Source organism: Poecilia latipinna, unplaced genomic scaffold, assembly GCF_001443285.1.
Source record: "Poecilia latipinna isolate Pla-1442-1.1 unplaced genomic scaffold, P_latipinna-1.0 Scaffold2721, whole genome shotgun sequence".
Classification (NCBI taxonomy): domain Eukaryota; kingdom Metazoa; phylum Chordata; class Actinopteri; order Cyprinodontiformes; family Poeciliidae; genus Poecilia; species Poecilia latipinna.
Genome location: NW_015115337.1, coordinates 12,643 through 34,065, shown reverse-complemented (window position 1 = coordinate 34,065; position 21,423 = coordinate 12,643). Strand labels below are relative to the sequence as shown.

The 21,423-nt window shown below is 42.0% G+C and overlaps 2 protein-coding genes across 4 annotated transcripts in view; one reads left to right on the top strand and one right to left on the bottom strand.

Moving 5' to 3' along the window:
* Window positions 1–451: 451 nt before the first annotated feature.
* On the bottom strand, window positions 452–10,037 carry lsm14aa (LSM14A mRNA processing body assembly factor a). 3 transcript variants are annotated; one of them, XM_015021087.1, is made up of 11 exons: window positions 9,704–10,037; window positions 7,694–7,857; window positions 7,206–7,365; window positions 5,943–6,017; window positions 4,919–5,128; window positions 4,240–4,314; window positions 2,849–3,031; window positions 2,539–2,704; window positions 2,075–2,113; window positions 1,592–1,841; window positions 452–816 (listed from the first exon to the last, which is right to left on the bottom strand). In XM_015021087.1, the coding sequence occupies exons 1-11, from the start codon at window positions 9,822–9,824 to the stop codon at window positions 793–795; spliced, it is 1,467 nt and encodes a 488-aa protein (XP_014876573.1). In that variant the 5' UTR covers window positions 9,825–10,037; the 3' UTR covers window positions 452–792. The 3 variants fall into 3 exon arrangements, with proteins under 3 accessions (XP_014876573.1, XP_014876577.1, XP_014876576.1); XM_015021091.1 differs by lacking the exon at window positions 4,240–4,314 and having other exon boundaries at window positions 9,704–10,036; XM_015021090.1 differs by lacking the exon at window positions 5,943–6,017 and having other exon boundaries at window positions 9,704–10,035.
* A 392-nt stretch (window positions 10,038–10,429) lies between these two features.
* Window positions 10,430–21,423, top strand: part of LOC106938892 (transcription initiation factor TFIID subunit 4-like) — a 16,749-nt gene continuing 5,755 nt past the window's right edge. The window contains exons 1-14 of the mRNA XM_015021086.1: window positions 10,430–11,540; window positions 13,159–13,319; window positions 13,444–13,527; window positions 13,806–13,976; window positions 14,053–14,175; window positions 14,536–14,625; window positions 16,030–16,215; window positions 17,063–17,138; window positions 17,649–17,754; window positions 18,213–18,382; window positions 18,593–18,723; window positions 19,535–19,666; window positions 20,197–20,253; window positions 20,356–20,478. Coding sequence (XP_014876572.1) covers window positions 10,544–11,540; window positions 13,159–13,319; window positions 13,444–13,527; window positions 13,806–13,976; window positions 14,053–14,175; window positions 14,536–14,625; window positions 16,030–16,215; window positions 17,063–17,138; window positions 17,649–17,754; window positions 18,213–18,382; window positions 18,593–18,723; window positions 19,535–19,666; window positions 20,197–20,253; window positions 20,356–20,478 — 2,607 coding nt within the window. The 5' untranslated portion in view covers window positions 10,430–10,543. The remainder of the gene's footprint in view (window positions 11,541–13,158; window positions 13,320–13,443; window positions 13,528–13,805; window positions 13,977–14,052; window positions 14,176–14,535; window positions 14,626–16,029; window positions 16,216–17,062; window positions 17,139–17,648; window positions 17,755–18,212; window positions 18,383–18,592; window positions 18,724–19,534; window positions 19,667–20,196; window positions 20,254–20,355; window positions 20,479–21,423) is intronic.

Genomic DNA, 21,423 nt, shown 5'->3' with positions numbered 1-21,423 from the left:
TCCTGCCGGCCGGCGTGCAGCGCTTTCGGGTTTAGTGGCTTCATGAAGACTGTAACGAGACTGGCCGGCCGGCCAACTGGCTCCAGGTAGGAAGAGTTAAAGCGCAGGAGGAAAATCTGTAGCTTCCTGTTCATCTCTGAACCACAAAAAAAAACAAAAAAACATTTAGGTCTGTAATTCAGTGGTTTGAAAGATCCATTTCTCACCAATTCAATATTTCATAATACTAATAAATCTGGACTTCATGGTGAGGAAATCTGCTCCTAATGGTGCAGTTGTATCATTGGATTTAATAAATTCAGAGATGAATAGAAGCAAAATGAGGTTCCTGCAGTAAAAAAAAATAAAAAATCAAAACAAAATTTAGAAAAAGGAACAATCTGTGGTGAATCTGTGCAAACTGGGAGTTAGAAACGACCACACAGCAACCAGTGAAACCAGTGATGTTAGACAGGGGGACGAGAGAACGCCATAGTAGAAAAAAAAAATCCATGTTATAGAGAGCCTGCAGCGCCCTCTGAAGGAGGAACCCTGATAAAGCTACGAGAGCGACCACAGCTGAGGAACTAGAACATTTAGAGGGAATCGCTTTCTCTAATAAAATGCATCATTATCATGGTGGTCTGAGACAGACGGAACGTTAAGCTGCATTCAGAGTCTACTCCAGTGCTGGTGACAGAAACGACGAGGAGACGACGATCTTCGGGAGTTTAGTGACAGGAGAGAACCAAAGCTAGCCGTTTTCCCACGGAGGAAGTTCCAGCGTGACAGAGCCGCCTCCTCCTGTCGACACTACGCCGCCACTTTGTTGTCCTTCTGCAGCAGAACAACAGCAACAACAAGAAAACAAATACTGCATTTAGAAAGCTTATAGGCAACAGCTAAAATTTATGGAAAGACAAAACTATACTTAGAGTTGGCCAATATGGACTTAGAATTTTACGGCGATATTTTGTGGTACTGTTGTGATAAAGATTGTGATTTAAAAAACTACTTTTGCTTCTTTTTTAGGTAACTGTATGGCCACAAACTAATATTGTTTTCGAAAAATAATCCCATTTGAATCAGGATGCCACTTATTTAAAAGATAAAAACAGATTTTAATCTCTAAACTGCACACAGTAGCTGCATTTAATCATATTTCTGAATTAGCTGAATCTTATTGATGCTTTCATGGAACAAAAAGAGAAAAGTGTAAAAATATTTCCAATCATATAGCCAGTTTTTTCCAATCAATAGCTGAAACACATTCCTTTACAATCTTCCCCCTGCATACTGAAGCCACCAATGAGATTCAAGCACAAATAAATAAATAAATAAATAAATAAATAAATAAAAAGCAAGGGTCTATAAAGAAAAAGAAAAATTAAATAAATGTAAAATAATATTTTGTCTGTGCTGCAACTGACTAAATTCAAAATCCAAACAAATAGAAGCTGTAAAACAAGATGGCGGCTCTGGGTACTCTGATATCACTCTGAACTATGGAAACCCAACAAGTCTATTGTTAGAAAATATCCTAATTTTATAAAAATTAAATCTTCAAAAACAAACCAAAACAAATCAATTTAGCCTCAGGCTACAGACTCACCCTGTACGGTAAGTTGGCGAATTCGCGCCCTGCCTGGTTGCCTCGGTATCCTCCCCTGAAGCCACCGCCGCCGCCACCGCCGCCGCCGCCCTGTGGGGGCCCGAAGGACCCCCGGCTGGCCGAGCGACCTCTGCCCCCTCTGAAGCCCATCCCCCCGCGGCCCCGGTAACCTCCGCGGCCGCGGCGCAGAGGGATGCCGAAGGTTTCTGCGTTCATCCTCCTCTCCTCCGCCCAGGTCTGCCGGCGCTCCCTGCAGGAGGAGAAGGGAACGCTCAGAGCGCCGCGGAAACAGCCAACAAATCCAGTTTAATCTGGTTAGAGTCTAATCGGGTTTAATCCCCTTAGAAGAACAAAAAGCTGCTGATAGAACTGTAAACATCTGCTGACAGAAGCGCTGACGATGTTCTGATCAGAGCTCCGATCGCACTCAGAAAGACTGATTTATAATTCAGCCTCCAGAATCAGTTTGAGTCAGAAACTCACCGAGGGAAACCTGAAGCTCCAGATTTATCTCCAGCTTTCCTAAAAACACCAAAAGATCAGAGTCAGAGCAGGAAAACAAAGAAACATGGCTGCTGTTCACAGGATTCACTCATCTGCTGCTCAATGACACAAATATTCCTGATCTGACTGATCCCAACCAGTTCCTGCTTAGTTAAAGGAATTTCATCAGTTCTTTAAGTGATTCTTTTAATGGGTCTTTACCTGCTTCCGATTTCTCAGATTCATTTATTTATAAGTGTTCAGATCTGGTTCAGAAATCAGTTCACATGTTTGGATCAGTTGGTAATCAGTTCACATGTTCAGATCTGTTCAGGAATCAGTTTACATGTTCAGATCTGTTCAGGAATCAGTTTACATGTTCAGATCTGTTCAGGAATCGGTTCACATGCTGCGTTGTGTATCGTCTACCAGTCTGCCTCCAGGATTCAGAACCAGCTCCGTACCTCGTGTCGTCACAGGAGATGTTGTCGAAGAACGACTTGGACTTGTCGTAGTAGCAGTTTGGGCCCAGCGGGTCGCTCTCGTCTTCGTTGTTGCCTTCACTGTTCTGGGTTTCCACTCCAGAGTCTCCCTTATCCTCTCCATTCAGCGCTTTCTCCGACTTCTCATCTGAGAGACAAAAGAATCACAGTTTAGCTGCAAAAACTAAAACCTACAGGTTGTTTCTATTTCCTTTAATTAAAGAGATGTGTTCCGTTTTACATCCCAGTGATGCTTCCCTCAGATTTCCCAGTATAACCAGTTAACGCCAACCTTTCAGCTTCAGCTTGCTCTGGAACTCCTTCTCGATCTCCTCCTTGTTGAACTGGGCGTTGGCGCTCTCAAAGTCAAAGTCCTTCTCGAACTTCATGGGTCCGTCTCGGCGCACGTTGAAGCGGCCCCTGCCGTGATGGCCGCCCCCGCGGCCGCGCCGGTTCGCCGTGCCGCCGCCGCCTGCTGGAGAGAGACAGAAGCGCAGCGTCAGCCGAGAGGAAGAAGAGAAACGGAACAAATGGAGGAGATGCAGAGATGGAGCCGTAGAACAGAAGGTGAGGATGAAGAGCTGCAGGAGTTAGGATGCATTCACACCAGTCCTGCTTAATCTGCTTTAATCCAACTCTGGATTAGAAGGTTTCAAAGAGGGGGTCTCAAAAAGTTGGAGAGAAGAAAAAAAAAATAACAAAACTGAATCCCATCATTTTTATTTGAAATGTATTTGTTATTCAATCATGTTTTTTTTTCTTTTATAAAATGTAAGTAAAAATAATTTAAATATTTCCGATGCTTATTTTCAAACTGGCTGCCAGTCAAATTCATCTTTGCTCTTCCAGCTAGCATAGCAGGCAAGAAATGGAAAAGTTTCTGACAAGAGAAAGACCAAAGACAAAAACAAACATAAGAACTGTTGGAATAAAATAAAATTTAATGTGATTAATATCAAATTTAACCAAATCAAAAAAATGTAAATGTTGCATATTTTCTTAAAATTAAAAGTGGGGTGTAATAAAAACAGTAATTTCTGGAAATTAAGTCATAATATGTTATCTGAAAATAAACAGAACTCATTGTCATCTGGGATGATCATGTAAAAACTACTGAAAACGAATAAAAAAAACTATCTAAAAGTTGATGTTTCTTGAAGAGGTTTGAATGCATATGTGAACGGCAAACGAACCGGAAAAGGAAGTGGACTACAGCGCAGGGCATTCTGGGTAAAAGCAACCAAAACACATGAGTCTAAAGAAATGACTCGTCGTCTTTTACCAAAGACAAGAGAGAAATCCTACAAATGCTAAAATCTGACGCCACTCCGTTTCTCTTTACATTTCGTGAAGAAGGAAGTTGTGCTCAGTGTCTTCTTCTGAGGTTTTCATGTCGTATCCTTCAGTGCAGCGCCCCCCACAGGTGAGGAGGGGAACTGGTTTTTCAAAATGTTTGGATCGTCTGACAGTGCAGTATGAAAGAACTGCAGCAGTTGAAAATGTAACAAATATTGCAATTTTGGTCTCCAATCTAACAGAGTCTACCGGACTGTCAGGTGTGAAAACACCCTTAGTGACAGAATGATGGAGGAGATGCAGAGTCTCCATCATCCCTGTGGAGATGAAGTCGAATAGACAGATGGAGGGCATGCAGGATGGCTGCAGAGGGGACAAGGCTTTGACCTGTGGAGCGTTTACTGGGCTCCCTGCCTTCTCCTCGCGCCTGATCGCCCTCAGCTCTGCTCTGGACGTCTGATCCTGGAACAGCAACACAGTTTGAGTCTCCACACAGCGACCAGGGAGCAGCTGCGTCACTAAACTCCGTGCTGCAGTTTCCAAGCTTCCACCTCACAGAGGAGCCTTCTCCAACTCCGCTCCTTCGGACTAGCCAGCAGTAATTAGCAAACACCGGGTGAGCTCATTATAGGAGCTACTTCTCAATGCAACGCTGGTAAAAACGTTGTTAAAGGGTTAGTAGGAGGAGTGATGTGATGATGACTTCCTGAAGGTGGAGTTTTAAAAAGAGCAGGAGTTTTAAAGAGACAGAGGCCCAAATTCAGGGCGTCAAATTTCTTTTAAGTTGTCTTTTATATAGTCAGCATTTTTATAACAACTGAAGGTAACATTGTTACTTGATTGTGCTACAAATGTGGATGGAAAATACATAATATTGCCCCTTTAATCTGTTTCCATGACGAACTTGAGCAGCAGTCTGCAGCTTTCTGTCCAACAGACCCAAACTATTTTGTTTACAAGGTTCAGATTGGATCCCTGAGCTTGTTTTTATTTGGCAGACTGACTCTGGCAGTATCATGGTCCCTGGTTACCCTCTATGTTTATCTTCAGAAACTGAGGTTCTCACCTCTCAGATTGTCCACTCCGTCCTGCTGCTGGGCCTTCTGGCTGCTCTGAGACGGACCCGCCGGCGCGGCGCGGCCGTGTGCCGGGCTTCTCCGTCCCAGACCGGGGGCTGGAGCCGTGGCGGTGGACGCCGGGACAGACGGGCCTCTCTGGCTCACCTGATCCAGGGTGGGACTCTTCCTGAGAGCTTCCAGACTGGGACTGCTGCAGCCTGAGGAGAACCGGCGAGGAGAGAGACAAATTAAAGATTGATTAGTAACTCCAGAGACCGGATCGCCCTGTAGGTTAAACAGAACAACACTGAAGAAACATAAAATCTTAAGCATTTTGTCTAGTTTCTAGAGAAAATATCTTCTTACGCTTGAAAAAGGACTAAACTAACTTACATGTAATTTTTAATCAAGACATAGGAGCTTGTTTTAAGTCAATAATTCCTTAATATTGATGAAAAATACTAGTTTCATTGGAATAATACATTCCATAATAAATGTGTTATTTTAAAAATAACACATTTTCCCCGTGTAATAAGTGAAATATGGAACCAGGACTTTTTAAATCAGTATTAAGGAATTATTGACTTAAAACAAGCTCCTATATTTTGATGAAAAGTTACTTGTAAGTTAGTTTTGCCTCATTTAAAGAGTACCAAAATATTTACACTAGAAACTATATGGTAAGATCTGGTGATTTTACAGTGCAAGAAAAATATAAAATTTGATATTTGTGAATTTCAGTCATTTTCTCATAAACCTAGAGAACAACTGATCCTGGAAGCAAAGAGTTATGGAGTTTGTTAGCTTCCTGTCTGCAGTTTGTTTCAGCTGAATTTCTGCAGAAAGAAAAGGTGAAGCAGTGAAGAGTGAAAAGTCAGAAGCAGGTTAATATTTGCTGCAGCAGGAAAACACCAGCAGAGTGTTTGTGGGTCAACATGAGCAGGACAGGAAAACACCCGAGGACAGGATGAACCATCACCCTCTACACACCACTGGTACCGATCTGGGAGTTCACTTCCTGCTGGTCTTTACCTTCAGTTAAAGTCCCGACAGAGCGCAAGTCAGAACCGCTCAGACTGGAGTTCATAAAGAAGACTGTGGACCGCCCTGTGTGGGAGAACAGCAACAGAACTGAGACCTGGAAACACACTCTGCTCCAGACTGATGGACCAACATCTGCAGAACATCTGGGGCGTATCGATACCAGAACACCAACCGACCACACACACCGAGAGCTGGAGCTGAGTCGACACGAACCCAGTTAGTGCCTAAACAGAACCGATAATGCATCCATCTGATGTCACTGATCTAATCTGAACACTTTGACCTGGAGGTTAGGAGGAAACTCTCCCAGCCATCAAGATCTTCTGCTTTACACACAGATGCCAGTTTGGGTCCAGCTGATACTGGGACTAAAGAATTATTCTGAGTTTGGAGTCGAGACTCGGAAAGCTGCAGATGAACAGAACCAACTGGACGCAAAGTAAAAGGTGATGTTACAGGAATGTCCTGCAGGGGGCGCACCAAGAGAACGTTCTCAAGCTTTAATAAAAAAAATAAAATAAAATAAAATAAAAAAAAGATTCTGGATCTTTTTATAGTAAAAAAAATAGAACCGGATCAACAACAGAAAGTAGGATGGAGTATTAGGGCCAGAAGAAAAATGACAAGAATAAAGTCATAACATTGCAAAAAAATTTTTTTGTCATAATATGAGAGAAAAGTTCTCATAATATTACGAGAACAAAATAATAGGAGAAAATAAAAATCATACTGATGTGAGAATAAAGTTGTAATAATACGAGAAAAAAAGACGTATGAAAAGAAAGTCAAAATAACAGGAGAATAAAATCATAATATTACCAAAATAAAGTTGTGATATTAGTAATTTTTTAACTACTTCTACAGGAAAAAGTATAAAAAATGAAAATGAGGAATGCTGAAAGTTTCATATTGCTTTTAAAAAAGTAAGACGCACTTCATCAGTATCAACTTATCATCATCATCATTAGCAGGATTTTGAAACGATTGTGCAACATGTCTGCTTTGAAGAAATAATCACAGACTACATGAGTTTATCTATCAAACCTTTGCTCCCATTAAATCAACTTTCTCCTGAATCTAAAATCATCAAAACATGTCGAGGAAGCGGCGAAGGCCTCACACCGACGCCTCTGACCCGACGCCTCCTCACTTCCTGTGGCATGAAGAACGTGATCCAGAACCACTCACAGACTCTGAACCCTTGGATATCATGCCGCCCTGAAGCAGAACCTCCCCACCGCCCCAACTTACCCACACCAACGGGTCCAAACTGGGGCGAGACCAGTGGGCTGGTGCTGAACTGGTTGTAGGCGGGAGCCGGAGCTCTGTTGAAAAGGCCGTAGGAGCCAGAGGACTGGAAGGGAGTCGGAGCCGAGGCCGCCGCTGAGGAGGAGCTGGTGCTGATGGAGGACTGCAGAAGAAGAAACGCACAGGGTCAGGAGATCATGAAACTGGGTCAGAACCAGGGTTAGAGTAGTTTTTGGTTTTTCATCATAGTTTGGTTTCATTTCATTGTGACTTTTTGTCTTCATAAAGGAAACATGTGGGACCTTTTTCCCCGACTTACTGTATAATTATTTCTGCTTTTTGTCATTAAACTATTGCATGTTTAATTTATTGCCAAGCAGGACAAAAAAATAATTTGCTATAAAATTATTGCATTATTAATTAGAACAAAAAGCCTCTGAGAGAATTTGAGTAAAATCCAGTGACACTCAGCGACATAAGAACAGAAATACCTGGACGATGGCCGGGTCCTGGGGGAGTGAGCACGTCGGTTTGGGCGGCTCACACACCGTCAGGTCCTTGATGTCGCTGCCCCTGAAGATGATGTACTCAAAGATGTCGTCTCGCGGAGGAATGGGCCGGTCCGTCGGGCGATCCTCGGTACCAAAGGAGCGGACTGAGGCAAAGAAAACTCAGTGTCTGAATCACAGTTTGACAGTTAGGAGGTGTGGCAAAGAAAAACAAAAAAACCAACAACTCCACATTCAGGCTGAAACTTTAAACTAACAGGAAAAGTTGCAAACAAAATATAATTCTCATTAGTAACTAAAAAGTTGTTTTTATAAGGTGTTATGATTTAATTTATAGTAGAACCATAAACATGTAGGTCGCCATTGTTGTCATGTGTGCTTTTGGGGTTATAGGTCAGGTTAGAGGTTAGGCTAATAGGTTAGCGTTTTCCATGTTTACATAAATAACTGAGGTTCAAAATTTTCCAATCTGAAACCTGCAAAAATCAAACAAAAAAGCACAGCAGCGTTTTGCGTCCCCAAAATCTCAGTTTCCCTTTGGATCCGGGAAAAAAACAGCTAAAGATTTTTACATTTTGGGAAAAAAAGTGAGGCCTAACTTCGAGAAAAAGAAAAAAAAAAAAAAAAAAGAACTTCCAGCAGCGCTAAACATGGCAAATTAAAAGCCTTTCTACCTACTTTCAGAAAAGACTTTTATTATGAAAAACCACGCAGGGCACAAACACAGCAGCAAAGTGGGATTTTCCTCAACAAGCTCCGGACACTTAAACATAAGAGATTTATGGATTAACATCAGCTGATGTCACTCATCTTTAACAATGCAAGTCCTGGAAGTCAGAAACACGTCTGGAGTTATTGTTTTTACTGGAGTTAAATTCTGTTGTGCCTCTCAGATGATTTTAAGTTTCTTTAACAGAATGAAGCATCATTTCAATCATATTCTGGTATAAGTAACAAGCAGAAAAAGCCGCATTTCACTTAAATCTCTCGACTCAAACTGATTATGTGTGAACCCTGATTTACAGCTAAGCCAGTGGGTCAGTCTGGTGACAGGCTGGATTTTGTCCTATTTTGATGTACAGTTTATAAATCTCAGAAGTCAGAGGGCGTCCTTCCTGCACAACAATCCAGCTGAAGATGCTCCAAAATCAGATGTTTGCTTCTGTTTCCACAATTTCAAAGTTGTTTAAAATCGAGATCAGTTTACCCAAAACTGATTAGTTGGCTCAAATTAAATAAAAATATCCTGTAAAAAGCAAGAACTATTAAAATTAATCAGCATCTTGCTTTGAAACTATTTTATTAGAAATTTGATGACTGAATTCATTTTTTAATAATTTTGATAGTTTTTAAAATAATCACTGGAGTTTACATTAATTATTCCGTGTAATTTCCCTTTATAGTCAATTAGAGGCCAGGTCCAGAGTTATCTGGATCCCTCTGTTTATTTCTTCAGGGGCATGGTGAAGTTAGTGTCTGATTCACCTTTTCTGAATCAGCACTTCAAGGGCTATTCTCCATATTTTAAGAACTCTGTCCTGCTGAAGAGCTAAGACTTTGCTAAATTTCGAAAATATTAGAACTATTAACATCTAATTCTGGAAAATACTGCATGGTGCCGCAGTACCATGCTCATTATGACATAAGTCTGTCATAATGAAAATAAGACAGGCTTATTTACATTATGAACTAAAGGTCAAAAAGGGACTGCAGTTGAACAGTTTTGTTTGGATATATAAAATAAAGGCTTCCTAAATGAAAAAATACGTTGAAAAATGTGTTATTAGTGTTCAGATTAGAGCTAATCTTTAATAGTTAATATGTCTTAAAAAACAACAGCATACACCTTTAAACTGAAAGGCTCTCAATAACAAGCTAACTTCAGCCGCAGCAGTTAGCTAGCTTAAGTTTCCGTTAAACACCCACACACCGCCTCCACTTCACCTTTAGCCTCGAGGAACCTCTTACCTTGAGCCCAGGTAAAACTCTTACCTTTAGCAAGGGCCACGGTGGAGTTCTCGGTGTCGATGGTGTACAGGATCCCTTCATAGCGAATCTCGGCCTTGGAGATCAGGCTGATCTTACTACCCAGATAAGGCGTCCCGCCGCTCATGGTGGCTCCCGCTTCTCGGCTCTGGGAACAGGAATAAGAAGGGGCCGATGCCTCCGAGCCGCGCGGTCAGCAGAGAGGGATTGAGGGGGGACTCTCCCAGTGTGTTTCGATTCGATTCCCTCTGACGCTGACGCCGCTTTGCAGCTACAACATGGCCGCCTCCACCTCCATTGGCACAGCTCTGAGCGCGGGGGATAACGGGATTTGGAGTATCGCGTGACTTCGTGGCGCCGTGAATCATAGATCTATGATGAATAGAAGTGTATTGAGTTTTTTTTTTTTCCGAACATACGCATTATGAAATGCGAGTAAAAACCTAAAAACCATTTATATTTACTGGCGTATAATAAACAATACAATGGCTCATTCATCTGCTAACTGTTAATTATCTACAAAAGACTAGAAACAAACCGCTTAGGTTAAGTTTTTGATCTTATATTAGGCCTATTAAAAATAAGCGACATTTCTACTATTTCAAATTATTTATTATTATTATTATTATTATATACATTTATTGGGATATCTTCTGTTTTATTTTGGACTCTAAATAATTAAAAAGGTGTAATTTTGTTGCTTTGGAACTGCTTTTCCCACAGTTCTCGAAACATTTGGCATATCTAGATCTTTGATCCATCTAGATCTTTTCTCCGAATGCAGCCGGATCCTCGGCGCATGCGTACATTCTAAAAAACGATTTGCACAACAGCGAAGCATCAAAGATGGCGGGAGCCCCCGACCCGCTGGAGGACATGCTGTCCACCGAGGTGGACGAGAAGGCGGTCAGCGACCTGGTGGGCTCCCTGGAGTCCCAGCTGGGCGACAGAAACCTCCCCGCGGCTTCTGATCCGGACGGGAAGCGGGACGTGGCGGCGGCTAGCCGCCTCTCAGGGAAAGCGGGGTCTTCGGAGCCTCAACAAGGGCACCAAACCGCGGGGTCGACCCGGGAACCGGGCGCCAACCAGCCTCTGTCCGGGCAAACCGTTCCCTCCTCTGTTACCGCCGGGGCAATAAGAAACACCGGAACCGGTTTGCAAGCGGCAGGAGCGCCCTCTTTGACCGCTTTACCCGTACCGGTAACTCTGAGCAGCCAGCCCGCTGCTAGCTTCCCCCGGGCTGCTGCCCTGGCTCCCAGCCCGGTGGAGGCAATCCGGACCTCTTCCCCCAGCTTACAGCCCCTGAACGGCAGCACCGGAGCCGGGAAAGTGGAGGGCTCACCCGGTGCCCCTCCACCCGGCGCCACCCTGGCTTCACAACCCGGACTCCCTGCTCCTCAATCCCCGGCGGGCTCCCCTGCTGTGACCCTACAGGGGCTCCCCAGCCCCGTGATCAGCACCGCCCAGAACGGTTTGGACCCGAAGGGTTCAGCCTCCCTATCAGCCGCTCAGGTCCTGAACCACAACAACCCTCTAATGCACACCAAGATGCTGGTGACCAGCACCCCGGCTCCGGCTCCGGCTGCAGCCCAGGCCTCCATCATCCAGACCCAGACCGGATCCAGCACACCGCTCGCAGCAGCCAAGCCGGCCATCAACGGAGTGGCTCAGACCGGGGTGAGGCCGCCCGGTGCTGCTGTTGGGGCGGCCACCTCCATCCAGCCGCAGAGACCCCAGCTGGTGACCGCCACAACCCGGCCGGCTGCCCCGCAGACCCCCCTGGCTGTCCGGCCTCAGCAGCAGACAACCATCCAGCTGCCGCCCGGCTTCACCATCCCTCCAGGTGAGAACACACACCTGCTTATGATCGGTCCTGTGATGGTGGCTCCTGGTTCTGGAGGGACAATTCAAAGATCCAAACGCTCTGACTTAGCTGCACTGGAAAAAACTTCTTCTTATCAAGTGGAACAGTTTTAAGTAAATAAGTCCTTAATATTGGTTGAAAAGGTACTTGATCCACTGACAGATGGAACATTTTTCTATAAGTGAAAACATCTGAAAGTGGAACAAGGGCTAAAACGATTAATGGGGATAAAACATTTTTTGAAATATTTGACAACTAATTTAGTAATTGATTAAGACTTTATGGAGTATACAGACTCTGGATCATCTGGAGTCTTTAGTTTCAATCAGAACAACATATTCTAAGTAATTAAAACTGTACAAAATATATATATTGCATATAAGAACAATCTCTGGTCACTGTCTGTAAATATGTTTTACACATATTTACATAGTTTAGCTTCTCCTGGTTAAATACTGTAAAATAATGATAAAATAATTTTTAATAACTTTTGGTTTAGTTATTAATCTGTTAATAAAAAACTGATCAACAGTTCAGTCTTGCACTGTTCTGATGTGAAGTTGGGCAGCAAGGACTCTTCATGTTGATGTTGGAAGTATATTTTAGCTGCAGATGCATCTTTTGCTACAAATGATCAAGCGTATGCTAAAGAAATGCTTTGTTGTTGCATTTTAAGTAATGTTTATTTTATTATTTAAGAAAGGAATTGAATTATTTTAACGTACTTATAAAATCGTACAAAAGATGTAAGTGGCTAAATAAAAAATTTGCAGAATATGCCGATTTTTTTATCCAATTAATCGTCAGAACAATCGATTGCTAAAATCAATGTTAGTTGAAGCCCTAAGTTTAACATTTACTGTTTTTGAACTTAATATTTAGGAATTATTTACTTAAGACAAGCTTCTGTATCTTTCTGAAAAGTTGCTTGTAAGTTATTTTTGTTTTAGTTCACATGTATTAAAATATTTGCACTAGAAACTAGACAGAAATACGTGGTAAGATTTTTGTTTTTTTGCAGTGTAGTAATAATCGGATAACAAAACATGATTAAAAGAAGATTTTTTTTTCCACAGAATTTGAACTAGGTGAAACTAAAACTAAGACACTTTAGTTTTGGGTGGAACATATGTACAAAGTTTTATTTTTTATTTCATCTTAAATGCAAAATGTATGTATTTATTTGAACAGTTTTTGTTTAATTGCTGCTCTGACTGCTGTTCTTTCAGCAAATATCCTTTTTTGAGATTGTATACTCCAGTTAACAATTAATCGATTACAAAATTACTTGACTATTTCAATAAGGGATTCATCATGATTAATCTGATTAACTGTTTCAGTTCTAATCATTTTATCTCAAACTGGAAATTCTTTGAATTCTCGTTAATTTTTCCCAGATTTTCAGGTTTAGTCTGCCTGAAGTTTTTCATGTTTCATCCTAAAGCTGAGCACAAAAACAAACTCTAAATATTTGATCTAATTTGTTCTCAATTCTCCAGTCTGTCTAGTTGGTTCAGATTTCCATCCAGCTCAGCTGTTCTGTTTCATTCAGTCTGTAGAACCTCTTCGATCACTTGCTTTGATCCTTCTCCTGCAGGCATGGTTCTGGTCCGGACCGAGACGGGTCAGCTGGTCTTGGTTCCTCAGCAGGCTCTGGCCCAGGCCCAGGCCAAGCTGCAGCAGAGTCAGACAGTGGTCACCCAGAGACCCGCAACACCGCTGACAACATCGACTATCCGGGTCAGCACCGCCACCACGGTGAGTTTGAGACCATCAGAACTTGACGAAGATCTTCTTCATAAATTCTGGAGTTAATCTGTAATTTCAGTAAAATCAGAATCAGGTGATTTTTATTCTGAAACAAACCATAAATCGTCTGCAGGTGCCCGGAGCCCCCCAGACGGTCCGGCTGGCTGCACCCGCTCCCACCAGAATAGTCCAGTCTCCTTCCACCACCTCTGTTCAGGTAAGTTATCCTGCTGAGAGGTGGAACAGGTGAAGACAGATCATAGCCCGACATAAAACAGACTAGGATAGCAAGCAATTAATAAACTTACCATTAATTATCGATTAATGTTTTATTAGATTAAAATGAGTTTCAATCAGTTAACTAATAACATCTGCTTAGTCCTTAGTTCCAGTGGATTTAGTTAGGACTTTGACTGGGCCATTCTAACACATGAATATGCTTTGAGCCATGCAGTTCGATTGGTTGGATCTAATCATGCCTCTCTGTTCCTGAAGCCCCTCGCTGTTCCTGCTGCCGGAGCCGTGAAGATGCCGCCGCCTCAGAAAACCTCCACGGTGATCACGGCGGGGGTGACGCCCGCCGCCAAGCCTGCACCGCTACCCGGTGGCGGCGCCACGCCCCCTCCCGCTGCCCCGCCTGGCGCCAGGGTCACCGTGGTGTCGCAGGTTGGCTCCCATCATTTTCTAACGTTTCCGGCTTCCCGCTCTTGCTTTGTTTTTCACACGTATTTGTGCCCAACAGGAAATGCAGGAAAACGTGAAGAAATGCAAGAACTTCTTGTCCACGCTCATCAAGCTGGCGTCGCATAACTCCCCGTCTCCCGATACGTCCAAGAATGTGAAGACCCTCGTTCAGGACCTGCTTGTAAGCTGCTAAGATCCTTTTCCTGATGCTTCTACTCCATCGTACAACTGACAGAAGGGATGATTGAAATAATAAACACTACTTGTAATTCCTTCCCGAGAAAAGAAAGCAAGAAAAAAATGGTTTAAAAAAAAAAATCAGATATTGTTTTTAAGCCATGTTGCCCAGCTCTGCTGCATCCAGATGCTCCTCAGGTCCAGTTCGTGTCTTCATGGTGTCCTCTTTTATCCTCTTGCTTTTTGTTCCTGTGACTTCATTTCCTAAAGCTTGAATGTGTCCGCCTGTTACATCCCTGAACACTTTGTCTTTGTGCCGTTATATTTCACATCTTCACGTCTTTGCGCTCTAACATCTTTTCAGGACGCAAAGATCGAACCCGAGGAGTTCACGTCTCGGCTGCAGGCTGAGCTGAAGTCCTCCCCACAGCCCTACCTCATCCCCTTCCTCAAGGTACCTGTCCTGAAAAAATACATATTTCTGCCTTTAAAGCTGCATTTGCAAATAAGGTTAACTGATTCTAATTGCTGTGGTAATTGAACTCTGTTTTTTACTGTTATTAATCCTAATATTTTTTAAGAATTATAAAATTTTAAAAATGGTATTAACTAGACGTTAATGACTATGCATGTCAGTAACTACATTTATAAAAATATATAAAATTAGATAAGTGAAAATATTGCTAGTTACAGTAATTTCATGTTAATAAATGTGTTATTCATGTTAATATTCATGTTATTAGATTTGAATGAATGTTTATCAGACTGTAACTATGGTTATTACAGGTTAATAACCATAGTTGCTGGTAAAGGAGTGAATATTGGCTGTAATGATTAATCGTGATGAATCGATTATTGAAGTGATCATCAGTTAATTTAGTAATCCATTCATTATTAACTGGAGTATACAGACTCTAAAAAAGGCAATTTGATGAAAGAACAACACACTCAGAAAAGTAATTAAGCCCAAACTGTACAAAAATATAAAAACAATAAAATAAAAATAAAAAATATATCTGTAAATATGTTCTACCAAGTTTTAGATTCACCCCGTTCAAAAAAAACGGGGTGAATCTAAAACTAATAAATGGACATCAAAAAGCACCTTTTGATGTCCGTTTATTAACAGATTAATATAAAAAATAATGACTAGGTCAGCTCTACACATACTGATAAGTCAAGCAGGAAGGCTGAGTTTTTGACATGTTGATGTTAGAAATATTTTTAGCTGCAGATTCATCCTTTGCTACAAATGATGAAAGCCTAAATCAGGGGTGGCCAAGTCCAGTCCTCGAGAGCCGCCATCCTGCAAGTTTCAGATGCATCCCTGCTTCAACACACCTGAATCAAATGACTGGCTCGTTATCAGGCCTCTGTAGAGCTGATCCCGGTCTGTTGGAGTAAGGATACTTCTAAAACTTGCAGGATGGTGGCTCTCGAGGACTGGACTTGGCCACCCCTGGCCTAAATCAATCTGTTATTGCATTTTATGCAATAAAAGGTTTTTTCTTATTCTAAACTGACTGTAATTCTGTTTATTTTAATGTACTTATAATTTTGTAGAAAAAATGCCTTTTTTATCTGATTAACTGTGACAATAAACGACTAATCAAGTAATCATTAGTTGCAGCTTCAGTACAAAGTCTTCCATTGCACATTCATGCAGAATGTGCAGAACCTAAACATATTCTGCATGTGTTTAGGTTTGTACCAGATGTTTTCGGTATGAATACTTTTATACCCCAAATTAGAAAACATGAGGTTCTGCAATGTTGTCTAAGATGAAATCTGCTGATAAAAGCACCAAACCTCCACCAGCAGCTTCCTGCAGTGATGAACTTTGTGTTTATCTCCTCAGAAAAGCCTCCCTGCTCTGCGTCAGACTCTGCTCAACAGCCAGCAGTCTCTGACTACGGCTCCGCCCACCACCTCAGCTCCGCCTCCAGCCGCCCCCGGCTCCCTCACCGCAGCAGCCATCAGGCCGCGGCTGCCCGTCAACGCCACGGCAACCACGGTCCGCCTGACTCCACCCATCACAAACACGGTAACACTCAGCAACCCATCCTTCACTGCTTTAGTGGTTTAAAGAGGACCTATAAAAAAAAAACATATTTGCACTTTTTTAGGTCTCTACTTAGGTCTCTAAAATGGCCCAAATGTTTAAAATAAACTTCCAGCTATATTTTGGTCATAAATTAAAGTTTTTTGGTGTCTAGAAAATGAGATGTTTCAAAAACCTTCCAAATGTAACATCAAATCAGCAGGCAATGCCCCTTACCTAGGAACACCAACATAGCCCAGCCTGTTACCTAGCAACACCAGCATAGTCCAGCCTGTTATCTAGCAACACCAGCAGAGTTCCACCTGTCACCTAGCAACCCCAGGATAGCCCAGCCTGTTACCTAGCAACACCAGCAGAGTTCCACCTGTCATCTAGCAACCCCAGGATAGCCCAGCCTGTTACCTAGCAACACCAGCAGAGTTCCACCTGTCATCTAGCAACGCATAAAAATAGATTATGAACTTTCTGTAAACAGAATTGCCCTTCACAAATTATTAATGAGAATGAAAATTATTGAGCTCATGTAAGTTTACCATGTGATTAATTTGATTAATTGATTTATTGCTTATTGTGACAGGCTTGGGTTACATGCATCTCATTTGGATTTAAAGTGATGAGGTTCATTCTGTAAGGAGCTCAAAATAAGCAGAACTGAGACTAAAATTTTATTGTCTAAACATGATTTTCTGCAAAAAGTGTCATGAACAATATAGAGCAATCGTAACATGTTCAAAGAAGCATAATATGTCAGCTTTAATATGTCTAAACAAGGTTGTGATTTCAGTGGTGATTAATAATAAACATGATGATGTTTTGTTTTCTGCTGCAGGCTGTGGCCAGAGCTACAGTCCAGACCATCCAGACCCGTTCTCCTGTGGTCCTCAGTCAGCAAATCAGACATCCAGGTGAGGCTGAAGCTTATAAAAATGGGTCACCTAAATCCTTGAAAGTGCTTGAATTTCACTTAGGTGTTTTCAAGGACTGGAAAATGTTTCATTTCTATATAAAGTCCTTTTAAGCTGCCTATTTTTGTATTATTTGTATTTTGTGGTGCAATCTAAAGTTAAATTAAAAGCCTAACTTTGAAAAATGTTACAGCTGAATAGTTGCCATTGGAAATATTCATTATTCCCAATGGCTCAATGAGTTATTGATCCGTGTAATTGGAATTAAGGTTCCATATGTTCAAGTTATTGAAATTGGGAGATTTTTTTTTTTTTTTTTGGTTAAATTATGGGTTTATTCTCAATTAATGTCATATAATAGTGAATTAAAACTATTTGTGTTTTTGTCATGACCAAAGTGAAAAAGTATGAAAACTTACATTGAAAATACTTAAGAAGTTCTTGAGGTTTACTAAGGAGAAGTGAACGATGCATTCAGACCTGCCCTCTCTGAATCGTCTCCCCTTGCAGCCACACTCTTGCGGGGACCCACCACCATGGCAGGTAAAGCTCCTGTCCACCTGGCAGCTCAGGCCAATCAGAAGAAACCGACTGACCCCGGGGGCGGGACCTTCAGGTGGGTTTGATGTCCAATCAGCACCAGGAACAGAAACTTCATACCTAACCTGGCAGATAACTGGTTTTACAGCCATTCTGAATGTTTCTGATTCAGCTTCAGAAATGATCACCTAATCACAGCTGAATAAACTCAAAATAAACATCAATAAATGTGTGTTTGAGTCAGACTGTATGGTGAAAATAAAAAGCTCATTCAGCTTCAGCAGCTTTATTACTGGTTACTATAGTAACAACCAGCTTGCTTTTAGTTTTACTAATTACAAGCGACCTTTTTAATGCAGGTCAGATGTGTAACTTTTCTCCTGGTGGTGATGAGAAATGAATAACTGAATAAACGTCACAGTGAGCTGGAGAGCCGGGCTTCATCAGCTCAGAGTTTCATGGTTTAGTCGGGACGTTGAACTTCCAGTCATTCAGTCAAATCTAAAAGTTCTGGCTCTCGCTGAACCTCCACAGAGACGACGACGACATCAACGATGTGGCTTCAATGGCCGGAGTCAACCTTAACGAGGAAAACGCCCGTATCCTAGCAACCAGCTCAGAGCTCGTCGGCACCAAGATCCGGTCCTGTAAAGACGAAGCGTTTCTGCCGCCAGGCCTTCTGCACCGCCGCATCCTGGACTCAGGTCAGTACATCCATTATTTAGGTAATATTATATATTTATCTTGACCAGCAGGGGGAGCCACTGCAACACCAATTGCATGGTCAGGGCTGCATTATGGTGCATTTTCAGTATCTGAGAGCAATGGATGCTTAATGGTTTCTTTCCAGCTGAACTGTTCATGCTGGTTCGGTTCTGATGGTTCTCATGGTTCTGTTTGGTTCTGCTCCCCAGCCAAGAAGCTGGGCGTGACGGAGGTGCCTCTGGAGGTCGTGAACCTCATCTCACACGCCACCGAATCCAGACTGCGCTCGCTGCTGGAAAAGGCCTCTGTGATCGCTCAGCACCGCACAGACGGTGCAAAGGTGAGAGGTCACAGAGAACGTGGGAATAACACGGATTATAGTGGCTCTTAATACCAGATTTTATATATAAATAACTGAGAAGTGTTTTAATAAGCCCAATATGGTTTAAGATGGCAGAGTCCAAATGTTTTGTTTGTCTGGTCAAAGTACTCAGGAGACATAATGTCTTTAAATTAAATATGGAAAATAGTTTTATTTGCATTTTTATTTCTATTTGCTCAGCAATTTGCAAAGTTTGTGGATGAAATGAGTTACAAAACTATTAATTACTGTAGATTTACCTAAATAAAAGAAATATAGTATTCCTGATAAACATTTGCTGTGTTTGGCCAAGTTTAATAAATCCTTGTTCCTAATGGTATTCTTTATTCTTTTTATTTAATTTCGCTTGGGAATCAAAGTATTTTGGATTTTTCAAAACTGAATTTGAATTTAAAATACAAACGTAAAATGCTTTTAGTAACATTTTCTACTTAAGAGGAAAGAATTTTAATTGAAAATCCCATCCAAAAAATACAAAAAGTTTCCATTTGGATCAAATAACTTTTGCTGGAGAGCGAAAGTTTTTACCACTCTTCACCAGGGCCACACAAAATTATTCCGAGGCCCCTGGGCTGCACTTTGGTTTGGACACCTCTAGTTTAAAAAAAATTACCTTCATCTTTCATCACCTGATAATCACCTCTACTGAAGCAGATCAGGGTGTTAAATAGATGATAACCTGCAAGCTGCCCCTTTCGGACCCAGATCCTGTCAGTTCTGACCGGGTTCCTGTCAGTTCGGTAACCGATCCGTGGCCTTCCTCCCTCAGGATGAAGGAAACCTGACCTATGAGCAGTCGTCGGACGTTCGCTCCCAGCTGCGGTTCTTCGAAGCGCTGGAGCGGATGGAGAAGCAGCGGAAAGACGAGCAGGAGCGCGAGATGCTGCTGAAGGCCGCTAAGGTACCAAACGGGTTGCTATAGCAACGGAACACCTGTTTAATTAACTCTATATCTCAACCTGATCTGGGGAAAGCGAAGCAGAGACTGAAATTCAACTTCAGCTGGATGATGATGTCACAATCTAGAACCTCCAGTCAGAGCGAATAAAAACTTTACTGAACTTTAACTTTTTAAAATCAGTATTAAAGAATTAATTATTTAAAATAAACTCCTATTTCTTTGCTGAACAGTTACTTGTAAGTTAACTTTATCTTATTTGTTGTTTACTGATATTTGAACTAGAAACTACACCAAAGATATTTGGTAAGATTAAGTTCTTTTACAGTTAATGGGCACTGTGCCGTTGCCTAGCAACCTCAGCAGAGCCAAGCCTTGTTACCTAGCAACCAAAACTGAGCTCCAGAACGTTTGGTGAGCTAGTTTTACTGCTGTATGCGCTATGCAGTGGATGACCAGACTAAAATCAGACCATGGAGCGATCCTCACCTGGTCAAAGAAGCCTAATGGGTCACATTTTGTTTCTCTTCCAGAGCCGGGCCCGGCAGGAGGATCCGGAGCAGGCTCGGCTGAAGCAGAAGGCTAAAGAGGTACAGCTAGGTTTCACGTTCAGCTTCAGCTCTGAGACAGGAAACGTCCCGTTTGAACCACTTCAACTTCCTTTCATAACAGCTTTAACTTCCTGTCCACAGATGCAGCAGCAGGAACTGGCTCAGATGCGACAGCGAGACGCCAACCTCACGGCACTTGCCGCCATCGGGCCGAGAAAGAAACGCAAGTTGGACTCAGGAGGCGGAGCTTCAGCGAGCAGTGAGGTAATCAGCCGTTTGATCATGTGACCTTGTGATGACATAGACACATTGTAGTGTGACATTATGCATGCAAGATCCCCAAAAAGCTGCTACAATGGCTACCATTGGTTTTAGCTGTCAAGTTGTCAACATAATGTGCTAAATCTTAAATATACACGACATATAAAAGAAAAAGCGACGCAGTGCTTTCCTAATAATTGTCAAGAGTACGACGATGAGATAACAAGGTCAGGAAAACGTTTTAATTTAAGAGGAAAAATAGAGAGGGAGATGGAAGTAGGTCAGTTATGCTAGCTTGACTTTGACATCCTTAACATGTAGGTGTGCTGTGGAATTTGGTGGTTCGGTTCAGTTACAAAATAAAAAATGGTGACCTACACACCAACTCTGACAGGTTATCAGTAGAGTAGGTGTAGCTAATAATTATTTAGTCTGTGTTCAGATGAACATTTAATACTAATTATAAAATAAACACCAAGCCTAGAAACATAAAATTGTAATGGACTGAATGTTCTGTTCTTTGTGTGGGAAATGGTTTAGTGCAGGGGTGCCCAAACTTTTTGAGAGCAAGATCTACTTTTTCTCTCACCAGCCACCTGAGATCTACCTCATGACACAAAGACATAAAAATTGCAAATTAAACTCTATTGACTTATTTTATATGCAAATATGCATCAGTTATAGCAGAAATAATAAAGTGACAGAAAACCTGATGCAGTTCCTTCCTCAGTGAGATTCTGACACTGGGAGCAGTTCACTGGTCTCTCAGTCAGAAGCTGGTTGCAAACCTGAGGCCAGCAGGTGTCAGTCAGTCATGGTAGATCTGAACTTTGGTTTGATGACCTCAATATGAGAAACTACAGACTGATAGGAGGAACCAAAGAGCCCAGAAAAGGTAAAGGCAAATCTTCTGAAGTCGGGATATAATTAATTTAATTTCACATAATT